The sequence below is a fragment of the Aythya fuligula genome, chromosome 12 (assembly GCF_009819795.1).
Source record: "Aythya fuligula isolate bAytFul2 chromosome 12, bAytFul2.pri, whole genome shotgun sequence".
Classification (NCBI taxonomy): domain Eukaryota; kingdom Metazoa; phylum Chordata; class Aves; order Anseriformes; family Anatidae; genus Aythya; species Aythya fuligula.
The window spans coordinates 8,572,235-8,585,232 of NC_045570.1; the positions used below are offsets into that span (position 1 = coordinate 8,572,235).

The window sequence follows — 12,998 nt, forward strand, 5'->3', positions numbered from 1 at the left end:
AACCCAATGGGGGAGCCCAAAACCCAAGGGGGTGTCCAAAACCCAACAGGGAGCCCAAACAAAACAGGGGTGTCCAAAACCCATTGAGGGCACCCAAAACCCAATGGGGAGCCCAAAACCCTATGGGGGCGTCCAAAACCCAAGGGGGGCGACCAAACCCCAACGAGGAGCCCAAACGCAACGGGGGAGCCCAAACGCAACGGGGGCGTCCAAAACCCAAGGAGGGCACCCAAACCCCACCGGGGGAGCCCCAACCCCAAGCGGCGACCCCGTTCCCGGTCCCCCTTGGCTGCCGCTCCCCTTCTCGCTCCCTCCCGCCCGAGCGCCGCCTCCCGCCGGTGCGGGCGCAGCCCATGGGCGGAGCGGGGCCGGCGGGGCCGCTGCTGGCAGGGCGCTGGAATGATCCCTCCGGCGGGGCCGCCGCCGCCACCACCGCCGCAGCGCCGCCCGCCCGCCCTCCGCACACAGGCCCCGGCCCCGGCCCCGGCCCCGGCCCCGGCCTCGGCTTCGGCCCCGGCCCCGGCCCCGGCCCCGGCCCCGGTCCCGGCTCCGGGCGGCCGCCGCCGCCGCTGCTCCGCGCTCGGGCCGCGCCGCCGGCCCCGTCCCCGCCGCTTTGTGCCGCCGCAGCGCCGCGGGGAGCGGGGAAGATGAACTACCTGGTGAGAGCGGGGGCAGCACGGCCCTTCTCCCCCTGCCCCTGCTGGGTTTGGGGCGCTGGGGAGGTGGGGGGGGGGGGAGTGGGGGCACGGCGCAGCCCCCCCGGCCCTGTCCACGGTTGCGCGGTTTGGGTGGTGGGGGGGGATTTTGGGGCACCGGAGGGGGTTGCTCGGTCCCCGTGGGGAGGGGATGGCGGTGGTGGAGCTGGTGCTTGATCCCCCCGGGGACACGTCCCGGGGGTGCCCCAGGAGATGGGGCGGCCTCGCTCTTGGGCACAGCCTCGGACGGGGTGCGGGCAGGCGGCGGTGCCACGGGGCTGGCTGCGGTGGCTCTCCCCACCCCGTGCCCCGGTTCCCGTAGCCCTAAGCGGGCTCAACACTGCGTGCCGGTGGCCAAGAAGCCCCCTGCTCTGTCCTCAGCCTCGCTTTTCCCCGAGGAGGCCGTGGCAAGGAGCCCCCGAGCCATGCCACCAGCTCCGCAGGTGCGCCCGCGCCACGCTCGTGGCACCCCCAACATCTGCCATGGGGCCGGCCAGCACCACGGCCACCGGGTCCCAACAAGGGACAAGCCCCGGGTGCACGTCCCGGGGGGTTGCGGTGCTCGCGTGCCCTCCACTCGCTCGGCAGCCGGTGGGGAATTCTCCGGCCCTGGCTGAGTCACGGCCCTGGCACTTCCTCCCCGGCGGGAAGGGGAGGGAAAGGCAGAGGAGGTCCCCGAAACCAGGACGCGAAAGGGTTCGGCCCCTTCCTAGCACCACCTCCGGGAAGGATGGGTTGAACTGGAGTGGGGAGGAAGCGGCGGCTGGAGGAGGGCGAGCGGACGAGGGGGGACGCGGGAGAGCCTTGGGGTTGGGTCCCCGCTGCGCATTGGGTGCTCGGGTGCCAAGCACCCAAGGGTGGGGGTGCAGGAGAGGCGGTGGAGGAGCCAGGGAGGCTTTGAGATCCCGGGATGACTCCCGACCTGCCCTCCTCGGCTGGCGGCAGTGCCGGCTCACCCCCCCGGCGCGGGGCTGTCTTGCAGAACGTGCTGGCCAAGGCGCTGTACGACAATGTGGCCGAGTCCCCGGACGAGCTCTCCTTCCGCAAGGGCGACATCATGACGGTGCTGGAGCGCAACACGCAGGGGCTGGACGGCTGGTGGCTCTGCTCCCTCCACGGCCGGCAGGGCATCGTGCCGGGGAACCGCCTCAAGATCCTGGTGGGCATGTACGACAAGAAGCAGCAGCAGCAGCAGCAGCAGCAGCAGCAGCAGCAGCAAGCGGCCGGCACGGGGCAAGGACAGGCAGCGCCGCAGCCCCCGGTGCCGCAGCCCGCCCTGCCTTACCACCACCAAGGGGGCTATGTCCCGCTGTCGCCCGCCTCGCAGTACACCCCCATGCACCCTGCCTACGCGCCCCAAGGGGACAACGTCTACCTGATGCCGGTCCCCAGCAAGGGACAGCAGGGCCTCTACCCGGGCTCGGCGCCCACCGGACAGTTTCCCCCGGCCCCGGCTAAGCAGCCGCCCGCCTACCCGAAGCAGACGCCGCCCCACGCCTTCCCCAGCCCCGGGCAGGAGATCTACCAGGTGCCCCCGTCCCTGAGCCAAGCGGCGGACGCGTACCCCGTGGGCTCTGCCAGCCCCCCCCAGGATATATACCAGGTGCCTCCCTCGGTGGGCCAGGCTCAAGACATCTACCAGGTGCCCCCGTCTTTGGACAGCAGGAGCTGGGAAGGGCACAAACCCTCGGGAAAGGTAGGATTGGGGGTCTGGATGCTGCCGTGGGTGGGGGCTGGGGGTTGTTTGGGGTCTGTTTGCACTGTGCTCTGTGGTGGCTGGTGGACACCAGGGCTGCTGGGCCCCATGGTCAGGTTTATCTGCCCGGTGCCATCTCTTGGACCTTGTGGAAGCGTGGGCATCGTTCCCTGTGCCGGTGACAGGAGTGGGTACACCGGGGGTGCTCACTGGGGCTGGGATGCCCTGCTTGGTGTGGGTTCCTGGCACGGCTCGCGGGTCCTGCTGGCCCCTTGGTGTGGGCATTATTTAGGGCACGTCCACGGAGATGGTGGGATGACCAAAGCGCTGCTTGGCGAAGCCCCTCCCGGTGCCGCATCCAGCGCGGGGAGGTACCCGCGGTACCTGCGGTGCTGCCGAGATGTGTCCTCCCTCCTGGGAACACCCGGTGCCAGCGCCTCGCGGCCGTGCCAGGACGCTCCTTCTCCCGGGGAGGGCAGCGAGGCACTTTCGGCCGTGCCGGAGCGTGGTTTCCAGGAAGGCAGCCCTGACTCAGCCGGCGTAGCAGGGCTGCCAAGCCCTGTGACTCACGGACAGGGCACTGGCTTCTCACCCCGTTGCGTGGGGCATCCTGAAAGCTCCCCTGGCCGCTTCGTGCCAGGAAGACCGTGGTGCCACCGCGACACGGTGGCGCAGCGGGCACCGAACCCTCCGGGCGTTGGCAGATCCCGGCCCGCGGCTCGGTGCCCAAATTAATCTCCGGGTCACCGTTGCCATTTGCACACCGCGGCCGTGCCGGCTGGGCTTTGTCTCTAGCCGAGGCTCGCTGCTATAAATAACTGGTGATCTCATCTCCGTCCCCCCGGCGTCACCGCAGAGCCTGGTGGTGACAGCGGCACGCCTGGCCGGGGAGCGCCCTCCCGTGGGCACCCAGTGCCGGATGGGCTCCGCCGAGCTCCTCACCCAGCACCCAAACGGGCTCGGGATTATGGAGGGTGGGGGATGCAGGAGCAAGGGGACGCTCCAAACTCGGCCCTTTCTCCCTCTCCTAGGTCCTGCTGCCCAGCCGCGTGGGGCAGGTGTACGTCTACGACTCGCCCAAGGGGGAGCAGGATGAATACGATTTTCCCCGCCACCTCCACTCCTCGGGCTCCCAGGAGATCTACGACGTGCCGCCCGTCCGCGGCGGGCTCCCCAGCCAGGTCAGCCAGGAGGTGGGTCTCCTCGTGGGGGTGGCGGGGCAGGAGCTGGAGGAGACGCTCCGGTACAACGCGGGGAAATCACACCCGGGGATCCCCGGCTGGGTGGGCTTTGGGGCTGCCTCTGTCCTCCCCAGGGAGGAACTGGGCGTTCCTCACACACCGTTCTGTCCCACTGCAGGTCTACGACACCCCCCCGATGGCAGTCAAGGGTCCCAACGGGCAGGACCCGGGGCAAGAAATCTACGACGTGCCCCCCAGCGTGGAGAAGAACCTGCACCAAACCGTAAGTGCTGCGGGGAAAGCTTTGGCACCGAAGGGGACGCGCGAGGCCGGGGGTGCCGCGGGGCTGTGTCGTGCACCCATCCTTCCCCGTGCTGCTGGCACGCCCGGAGCCGGTGCCTACGTGCAGCAGGGCGCAGTGAGACCCTCGGGCGAGTGCCGGGCTCTGCCTCCCTCCCACGCGCGCGGCGCTGCCGGCACGCACACGCCCGAGCGCAGCCGACGGTGCCCGTTGGTGCCCTTGCAGGTCTACGACGTGCCGCCCTCTGTCAGCAAGGACGTGCCCGATGGCCCCGTGCGGGAGGAGACCTACGACGTGCCCCCCGCCTTCGCCAAGCAGAAAGCTTTCGACCCGACCCGCCACCCCCTCGTCCTCACGCAGCAGGAGCCCTACCTGCCTGAGGACGTCTACGACGTGCCGCCAGCGGCCGGGAAATGCGCCCCCGAGCCCTCGCTCTCCCACGAGATCTACGACGTGCCCCCCAGCCTCAAGAAGCTGTCGGCCTTCCCCTCCCAGGAGGTGTACGATGTGCCCCGGGACCTGCACGCCCCCAGCAAGGGCTCGGTGGACACGGAGGGCGAGTACATCTACGACGTGCCGCCGCAGGTGGACCGCGAGGCCAAGGCGGCTGACGGCAAGCGGCTGTCGGCCTCCAGCACGGGCAGCACCCGCAGCAACATCTCCACCTCCTCGCTGGACGTGGTGCCTGTGAAGGAGCCGGCCAAAGGGGCCGGCAAGGAGTTCTCCCTGGACTTGGACGCTGCCATGGAGATGCTGGCCAAGCTCCAGCACGGCATCGGCGGCGCCGTCTCCTACCTCATGTCCTTCATCAGCGCCAACTGGCGCAGCGCTGAGCACATGGAGGCCAACGCTGCCAGCATCCGCGGGGCGGCGGAGGGCGTCCAGGCGGCCCTCCGGGACCTGCTGGAGTTCGCCCGGGGGGCGGTGGGCAACGCCGCCCAGGCCTCGGACCGCTCCCTCTACGCCAAGCTCAGCAAGCAGCTGCAGAAGATGGAGGAGGTGTACCAGGCCCTGGGGAGGCACAGCCAGGCGCTGGACGCGTGCCACTGGGCTCCGAACGCTTTGGTGGGTGGCAAGCCGGGCACGGACGACCTGGAGCTCTTCGTCATGTACTCGCGCGGCGTGCCCGACGATACCAAGCAGCTGGCCTCCTTCCTGCACGGCAATGCCTCCCTCCTCTTCAAACGGACAAAGCAGGCGCCGGAGGGCAACGGGCACGGGCCCGCGCACCCCTCCGACAAGGCCAGCAGCATCCAGTCGCGGCCCCTGCCCTCCCCGCCCAAGCTGCTGGCGCAGGAGTCGCCCGACGGCCCCTACGAGAACAACGAGAGCGGCTGGATGGAGGATTACGACTACGTCCACCTCCAGGTGGGCACGGGAAGGGGGCACCTGGTGGTGCGAGGCGGTGTGGTGCCACCCACAGGGGGATTTTGGCTCACAACGTGTTGGTGTGGGGTCTGGGGTAGCCCTTCTGTGGCTGTGGTGGCAATTCTGGCCGTGCACAGCCACCCCGGTCTTATTTTCACCCTCCTGCTGTGGGAACTGGGGGCATCCCAGTGCCGGGTGGGGGGCTCGTTCCTGGTGAGGCCGGCAGTTTGCCCCATTCTCATGCTCCTTCCTCCCCTTCAGGGCAAGGAGGAGTTTGAGAAGACCCAGAAGGAGCTGCTGGAGAAAGGCAACATCATCCGGCAGAGCAAGGACCAGCTGGAGCACCAGCAGGTAACGGGAACGGGACGGGCAGGCAGGCACCTCTGGGCACGGCTCACCGGGGACCCTCCTATGGGGAGGGCAACGGGGTTTGGTCCTGCTCCCCTTGTCCCCACAGCCTCGAGTGGGGACAGTGAGCCTCTCCCACGGCTCTGTGTGGCAGCATCTGGCCTGTCTGATGCCAGCGAGGAGCCTGGCGTGGCCATCCTCTTCCTGGGGCTGTCACCATCCATGTGGCAGCGTCCCCCTGGGGCACAGCCGTCACCGCGGGGCTCGGTGGCCGCCCTGCCCCGTCCTCACGCCCGTCCTCTCCGCAGCTGAAGCAGTTTGAGCGGCTGGAGCAGGAGGTGACGCGCCCCATCGACAACGACCTGTCCAACTGGAGCCCCCCCCAGCACTACGGCCCGGCGCGGGGCGGCGGGGTGCTGTGTGCCGCCGACCGCCAGCTCCTCCTCTTCTACCTGGAGCAGTGCGAGGCCAACCTCACCACGCTCACCAACGCCGTCGACGCCTTCTTCACCGCCGTCAGCACCAACCAGCCCCCCAAGATCTTCGTGGCCCACAGCAAGTTCATCATCCTCAGCGCCCACAAGCTCGTCTTCATCGGCGACACGCTGTCCCGCCAGGCCAAGGCCCAGGACGTCCGACACAAGGTGACGCACTACAGCAACCTCCTCTGCGAGATGCTCAAGGAGATCGTGGTCACCACCAAGGCGGCCGCGCTCCACTACCCCTCTCCCGCGGCCTCTAAGGACATGGTGGAGCGCGTCAAGGACCTCGCCAACAGCACGCAGCAGTTCAGGATGGTGCTGGGCCAGCTGGCGGCCATGTGATGGCCCCGGGCTGCTGCTCCCTCACGCCGTCCCCTCAACACGAGCCCCCTGCCCGATGGAAATGGACCTGTACATAGACACTACCACGCACTGGGGGCCCGGGGATCCGCTCATCCAGGGCCGAGGGGCCGTGGCCATCATCCCCCTTCCTCCTCTTCCTCTTGAGATTGGTGTCAGAGCCATGCCCGTGGTGCCGGGAGGCGGCTTCGTGCCCGGTCCCTCGCTGCTGCCCTCAGCCCTTTGCTTGACTCGAGATGGGGCTGGCAGAGGGGGCTGTGCAGGGCGCTTTGGGGCGATGCTGTGGCCGTGGTCTCCATCGGGGCACGTCAGCCAGCACCTGTAGCGGTGTGGCAATCGCCCGTTGCGGTGGAGACGGCCCAGGCCGGGGAGCAGCGTGAGGGAGATGTCGGGCCGTGCCCTGCGCACCAGCACCCGGCTGGGGGTGTAAATAGGGTCCTGAATGGCTGGAGAAGGGGCGACGGGTGGGCTGGGGGCGGGAGGGGCTCGAGCCTTTGCATTTTCCTGTCTCGGGTTTTGCTGCCCTACCAGCTGTAACCGAAACGCAAACTGACATTGGTGCCTTCTGAACACTGGGGAAGCTTCCGACGGTTCCCGGAGCCACGGAGTCGCAGCCCCCACCCCAACTCAGCCCCCCCCCCGGTCCCACAGCAGCATAAAGATTTACCTAGAAACACCCGCGGTGCCTGGGTGTCTGTGTCCTGGGGGTGCAAGACGAGGATGCAGTGGAAGTTGCCGTCGCCCACGTGTCCCAAAATGGGGACGGGGGTGAGCGGGGGCAGCGGGGCGGGGAGGTGGTGCAGGGGGAGGCAGCGCCCACCGGTGGGGCTGGTGTCCTACGGGTCCTGCTGGGTCTCCACTATGACGCCGGGCAGGCAGGCGATGGGCACGCAGATGTTGGTGGAGTAGCCCTGGGTGGGGTGTGCTGCCAGAGGGATGGGGACGGGTATGGGGGAGTACACGGGGACACCGTGAGGAGGGGGACATGGTGCTGCCGCCCCTCACCTGGCAGCCAGGTACAGGGCCAGGGCGGTGAGCCAGGCTCTGTGGTGTGTGGCCCCTGGGCACCAGCTCCTGTCCCAACCCCATGTCCCCTGCCCCCAGATCCCCACCACAGCCCCCGGCCCTGTTCCTGTGCCCCCCATCCCCATCCCTACTCCCTGTCCCTCCCCCAGGACCCTGCTGTGTACCCGCCATGGGCACCCCTCCCTCACCATGGGGCCCCACTGGGACCCAGCCCCAGCTCCCCACCGTGGCCCCATCCCCATCCCTGACAGGACCCCAGCGCCGGTCCCGTCCCCACCTTGCTGCAGCAGCCGCGGCGCCCCACGGCCCCCGCCAGCCCCAGCGCCCGCCGCAGGGCCATGGTGGGGACAGGGCCCAGCTGCTCCCGGCCCCTTGGCCTGGCCCCAAGGCCCCGCTGCTCCCTCCCGCGCCACAGGCGTTAAGGTGGCTCCGCACACCGCCGCCTCTGGCAGACACCAGCCCCTCGGCCCCTCGGCTGTCCCATGGCCCCGACACTGGCCCTGCTCCTGGCCTCGGGCACCGGGGAGCCGGGCTCTGTGGCCCCGGGACTGTGTGGGGTTTGGGGGACACCCACGCGTTGCCCCGCTCCTGAGCACCGGCTCCTGTCCCCACGGAGGCCACTTGTGCCTGGCCTCCGCTGAGCGTGGCCGGGTGTCCCCGTGTCCAAACAGCCACCCAGGTGTCCCCACTCCCGGCCCCGTGTCCCCACCCTCCTCCCACTGAGGTTCCCGAGCAAGGAGGCAGCAGGTCGGGGAGCACAGAGCTTTATTTCGGGCCTCAGTTGGCCGCCAGCACGGAGTCGATCCAGGCGCGCAGCTCGGTGACTCGGGCGTACACGGTGGGCATGGAGGTGGAGCAGCTGCTGCTGCCCCACGAGACGATGCCCACCAGGGTCCAGGCGCCGTCCTTCTGGCACACCAGCGGGCCCCCGGAGTCGCCCTGCGGGCAGCGGGGTGAGGCTGGGGGACGGAGCAAGGGGCATCGGGGCTGGGGCCGGGGTCGGGCATCGGGGCTGGGGCCGGAGTCGGGCCCCGTGGCCACGTACCATGCAGGAGGAGGCTCCGTCAGCGCCGGCGCACACCATCACGTCGTAGATGCGGAACCCCCAGTACTGCTTGCACTGCGCGTTGGTGAGCAGGGGCAGGGCCACTTGCTGCAGCACCGCCGGCGTCGTGTCGGCTGCGAGCGAGCAGGGAGGTGTCAGCACCACCGTGTCCCATGGGAGGGGAACGGGGACGGGGACGGGGACGGGGATGCGGTACCAGAGGCGTCGGTGAGCCCCCAGCCCGTGGTGACGCAGGTCAGGCCCCCGGGGAAGTCATCGGTGGCCTGGGGCAGGCAGACGGGGGACACGCGGGCGTTCAGCTGCGCCGGGGTGGCCAGCTTGATCAGCGTGATGTCGTTGCGGATGGTCAGCGAGCTGTAGCTGGGGTTGCGGAAGACCTGCAGCAGGCGGCAGCGCTCCCAGTGCCCGCACCCCCGGCTGGGGCAGCGGGCGCTGACGGGGACGGACGGGGACCCCCGGGCACGGGTGCCAGCCCCCAGGACTCAGGGGTGCCGGGGCCGTCCCAGGGGCTGGCGGGGACCCATGACTCAGGGGTGTCAGGGCCATCCCAGGGGTTGGCTGGGACCCCAGGGATGGACGGCAACACCGGGGCTGGCGGGGACCCATGCAGCAGGGGGGACTGGTGGGACCTGGGTCAGGCCCCACGGGACTGTCCTGGGGCCGTTGGGGGCCAGGGAGCAGGGACCGAGGCCCAGAGCCCACCCCAAGGACCCAGGGCCTGAAGAGAGCAGGAGGAGGGACTCCATGGGGAACCCATCCCGGACACGAGGGGCACCATGCACACCGTGAGGACCTGACCCTGGGGACAAGGGCCCCGCGGCCCCGCATGGCTCCCGGCGGTGGCCACAGCACCCGCAGGCACCCGGCCCCGCGCCGGCCGTACCTTGGCGATGGACAGCCTCTGCACGTCCCCGGACTCGGTCTCCTGGTCGTACTCGCCCAGCACCACGGCGTCAGTGGTCCTGGGCAAGGCAGACGCTGAGCCCCAGGGGCGCGGGCACCCCACGGACCCACGGCCGCCCCCGCCACCCCACGGCCACCCGGCACCTACCTGACGCCGCAGTGGGCAGCGGTGACCACCCACTGCTCGCTGATCAGGGACCCGCCGCAGAAGTGGAAGTTGCCGTAGCGCTGCCGGACAGAGAGCTGCTGTCAGCCCCGCACCACGCAGCCCCGGTCCCGGTCCCGATCCCGTTGCCGTTCCCGAGGCGGGCACTCACCTGCAGGGACACCTGCCAGGGCCAGGAGCCGGGCACCGCCGGCTCCCCGTTGACGATGCGGTTGTAGCCGCGGATGACGGGTGTGATGGCGGGCACGCCGCAGCCTGCGGGACGGGCACAGCCGTGGGACAGGGCCCTCGGCCGCTCCGGCCCCGCTCCCCAGACCCAGCCCTAAGCCTCCCCGGCCCGCCCAGCCCCGGCCCCACGCACTTGCCGCGGCGCGGGCAGAGCCCGCCAGAGCCAGGCAGCTCAGCAGCCACAGCAGAGCCATCGCCGATCGCAGGGAACAGGCTGGGCACGGGGCACGGCGCCTCTTATACACCCGCGGTCCCCGTGCTGGCCTTGGGGTGGTGGCCTTCTGCGATAGCGCGGCACCGTGCCCGCTCTGGCACCGTGAGGGTCACCCAACCCCAGGGTGCCACATGGGACCTGGCCTTGGAGCCACCACAGCCCCCAAATGTCCTGGGAACAGCCAGCTGAAAGGCAGCTTTGCTGAAACTGCTCGCGGTGCTCAATGTCGTGGTGGACTCCTTGTTGACCATGAGCTAGCGATGTCCCTTGAGGCACAGACCAGGAATGGCCTCCTGGGTGCATCGGGCAGAGGGGTGCTGGTGGGTGGGGTTCCCCTGCCCCTCTGCACCCCTGGCTGGGTGTTGGGCACAGCACTGGGACAAGACAGGTGTGGGCACCCCGGGGAGCCCAGGGAAGGGGTGCGAGGTGCTGGAGAGCCTGGAGCACCCCTGCAATTAGGGAGGGGAGGCCAGGAGCTGGGACCCTCAGGGGGGGTGCAGCAGATGGGGAGGACCCCGTTCATGGCTGCGTGCAGGTGGCTGCAATGGGATGGAGCCAGGTGCTGCTCAGCAGTGTCTGGGGATGGGGCGAGGGGCAGCAGGCACCATGCGGTGCTCAGGAGGTTCCCCCCACACGCTGGGAAGTGTTTCTGTGCAGTGCGGGGGGCTGAGAATGGGCACAGGTCCCCCAGAGGGTCCTTGTGGTCTCCATCATTGGAGGTCTCCAAATCCACCTGGGCTTGGTGCTGGGCACCAGCACTGGCTGGCCCTGCTGGAGCAGGGTGGCACTGGGTGACACCAGGAGATCTCTGCCCACCCCAGACACGCTGCAATCACCTGCCCCTCACACAGGGTCACAGAGCGCTATGGGGCCGGGACTTATCTCCCACCAACAGCATCCAACGTCCTTTGGCCAAGGCTACCCGTCCCCAGGTGTGATGCTCCCAGACCCTGTCCAGGCATGGTGCCGTGTGCCGCGCTATCGCTGAAGGCCACCACCCCAAGGCCAGCACGGGGACCGCGGGTGTATAAGAGGCGCCGTGCCCCGTGCCCAGCCTGTTCCCTGCGATCGGCGATGGCTCTGCTGTGGCTGCTGAGCTGCCTGGCTCTGGCGGGCTCTGCCCGCGCCGCGGCAAGTGCGTGGGGCCGGGGCTGGGCGGGCCGGGGAGGCTTAGGGCTGGGTCTGGGGAGCGGGGCCGGAGCGGCCGAGGGCCCTGTCCCACGGCTGTGCCCGTCCCGCAGGCTGCGGCGTGCCCGCCATCACACCCGTCATCCGCGGCTACAACCGCATCGTCAACGGGGAGCCGGCGGTGCCCGGCTCCTGGCCCTGGCAGGTGTCCCTGCAGGTGAGTGCCCGCCTCGGGAACGGCAACGGGATCGGGACCGGGACCGGGGCTGCGTGGTGCGGGGCTGACAGCAGCTCTCTGTCCGGCAGCGCTACGGCAACTTCCACTTCTGCGGCGGGTCCCTGATCAGCGAGCAGTGGGTGGTCACCGCTGCCCACTGCGGCGTCAGGTAGGTGCCGGGTGGCCGTGGGGTGGCGGGGGCGGCCGTGGGTCCGTGGGGTGCCCGCGCCCCTGGGGCTCAGCGTCTGCCTTGCCCAGGACCACTGACGCCGTGGTGCTGGGCGAGTACGACCAGGAGACCGAGTCCGGGGACGTGCAGAGGCTGTCCATCGCCAAGGTACGGCCGGCGCGGGGCCGGGTGCCTGCGGGTGCTGTGGCCACCGCCGGGAGCCATGCGGGGCCGCGGGGCCCTGGTCTCCAGGGTCAGGTCCTCACGGTGTGCATGGTGCCCCTCGTATTGGGGATGGGTTCCCCATGGAGTCCCTCCTCCTGCTCTCTTCAGGCCCTGGGTCCTTGGGGTGGGCTCTGGGCCTCGGTCCCTGCTCCCTGGCCCCCAACGGCCCCAGGACAGTCCCGTGGGGCCTGACCCAGGTCCCACCAGTCCCCCCTGCTGCATGGGTCCCCGCCAGCCCCGGTGTTGCCGTCCATCCCCGGGGTCCCAGCCAACCCCTGGGATGGCCCTGACACCCCTGAGTCATGGGTCCCCGCCAGCCCCTGGGACGGCCCCGACACCCCTGAGTCCCGGGGGCTGGCACCCGTGCCCGGGGGTTCCCGTCCGTCCCCGTCAGCGCCCGCTGCCCCAGCCGGGGGTGCGGGCACTGGGAGCGCTGCCGCCTGCTGCAGGTCTTCCGCAACCCCAGCTACAGCTCGCTGACCACCCGCAACGACATCACGCTGATCAAGCTGGCCACCCCGGCGCAGCTGAACGCCCGCGTGTCCCCCGTCTGCCTGCCCCAGGCCACCGATGACTTCCCCGGGGGCCTGACCTGCGTCACCACGGGCTGGGGGCTCACCGACGCCTCTGGTACCGCATCCCCGTCCCCGTCCCCGTCCCCGTTCCCCTCCCATGGGACACGGTGGTGCTGACACCTCCCTGCTCGCTCGCAGCCGACACGACGCCGGCGGTGCTGCAGCAAGTGGCCCTGCCCCTGCTCACCAACGCGCAGTGCAAGCAGTACTGGGGGTTCCGCATCTACGACGTGATGGTGTGCGCCGGCGCTGACGGAGCCTCCTCCTGCATGGTACGTGGCCACAGGGCCCGACCCCAGCCCCAGCCCCGCTTCCCCTTGCTCCGACCCCAGCCTCACCCCGCTGCCCGCAGGGCGACTCCGGGGGCCCGCTGGTGTGCCAGAAGGACGGCGCCTGGACCCTGGTGGGCATCGTCTCGTGGGGCAGCAGCAGCTGCTCCACCTCCATGCCTGGCGTGTACGCCCGCGTCACCGAGCTGCGCGCCTGGATCGACTCCGTGCTGGCGGCCAACTGAGGCCCGAAATAAAGCTCTGTGCTCCCCGACCTGCTGCCTCCTTGCTCGGGAACCTCAGTGGGAAGAGGGTGGGGACACGGGGCCGGGAGTGGGGACACCTGGGTGGCTGTTTGGACACGGGGACACCCGGCCACGC

At 70.2% G+C, this 12,998-nt stretch overlaps 3 protein-coding genes across 6 annotated transcripts; 2 read left to right on the forward strand and 1 right to left on the reverse strand.

Moving 5' to 3' along the window:
- Window positions 1–605: 605 nt before the first annotated feature.
- On the forward strand, window positions 606–7,107 carry BCAR1 (BCAR1 scaffold protein, Cas family member). Of its 2 annotated transcripts, none has more exons than XM_032195821.1 (7): window positions 606–659; window positions 1,678–2,391; window positions 3,423–3,584; window positions 3,751–3,855; window positions 4,099–5,241; window positions 5,503–5,592; window positions 5,898–7,107. In XM_032195821.1, the coding sequence occupies exons 1-7, from the start codon at window positions 648–650 to the stop codon at window positions 6,411–6,413; spliced, it is 2,742 nt and encodes a 913-aa protein (XP_032051712.1). In that variant the 5' UTR covers window positions 606–647; the 3' UTR covers window positions 6,414–7,107. The 2 variants fall into 2 exon arrangements, with proteins under 2 accessions (XP_032051712.1, XP_032051713.1); XM_032195822.1 differs by having other exon boundaries at window positions 3,423–3,572.
- A 1,127-nt stretch (window positions 7,108–8,234) lies between these two features.
- Window positions 8,235–10,014, reverse strand: LOC116494143 (chymotrypsinogen B-like). 2 transcript variants are annotated; one of them, XM_032195858.1, is made up of 7 exons: window positions 9,954–10,014; window positions 9,744–9,847; window positions 9,575–9,654; window positions 9,407–9,485; window positions 8,720–8,900; window positions 8,503–8,636; window positions 8,235–8,396 (listed from the first exon to the last, which is right to left on the reverse strand). In XM_032195858.1, exons 1-7 carry the CDS (start codon window positions 10,012–10,014, stop codon window positions 8,235–8,237), a joined length of 801 nt encoding a protein of 266 aa, XP_032051749.1. The 2 variants fall into 2 exon arrangements, with proteins under 2 accessions (XP_032051749.1, XP_032051748.1); XM_032195857.1 differs by having other exon boundaries at window positions 9,945–10,014.
- A 1,094-nt stretch (window positions 10,015–11,108) lies between these two features.
- LOC116494172 (chymotrypsinogen B-like) lies at window positions 11,109–12,862 on the forward strand. 2 transcript variants are annotated; one of them, XM_032195901.1, is made up of 7 exons: window positions 11,109–11,178; window positions 11,276–11,379; window positions 11,469–11,548; window positions 11,638–11,716; window positions 12,223–12,403; window positions 12,487–12,620; window positions 12,701–12,862. In XM_032195901.1, the coding sequence occupies exons 1-7, from the start codon at window positions 11,109–11,111 to the stop codon at window positions 12,860–12,862; spliced, it is 810 nt and encodes a 269-aa protein (XP_032051792.1). The 2 variants fall into 2 exon arrangements, with proteins under 2 accessions (XP_032051792.1, XP_032051793.1); XM_032195902.1 differs by having other exon boundaries at window positions 11,109–11,169.
- The last annotated feature ends 136 nt before the right edge of the window (window positions 12,863–12,998 follow it).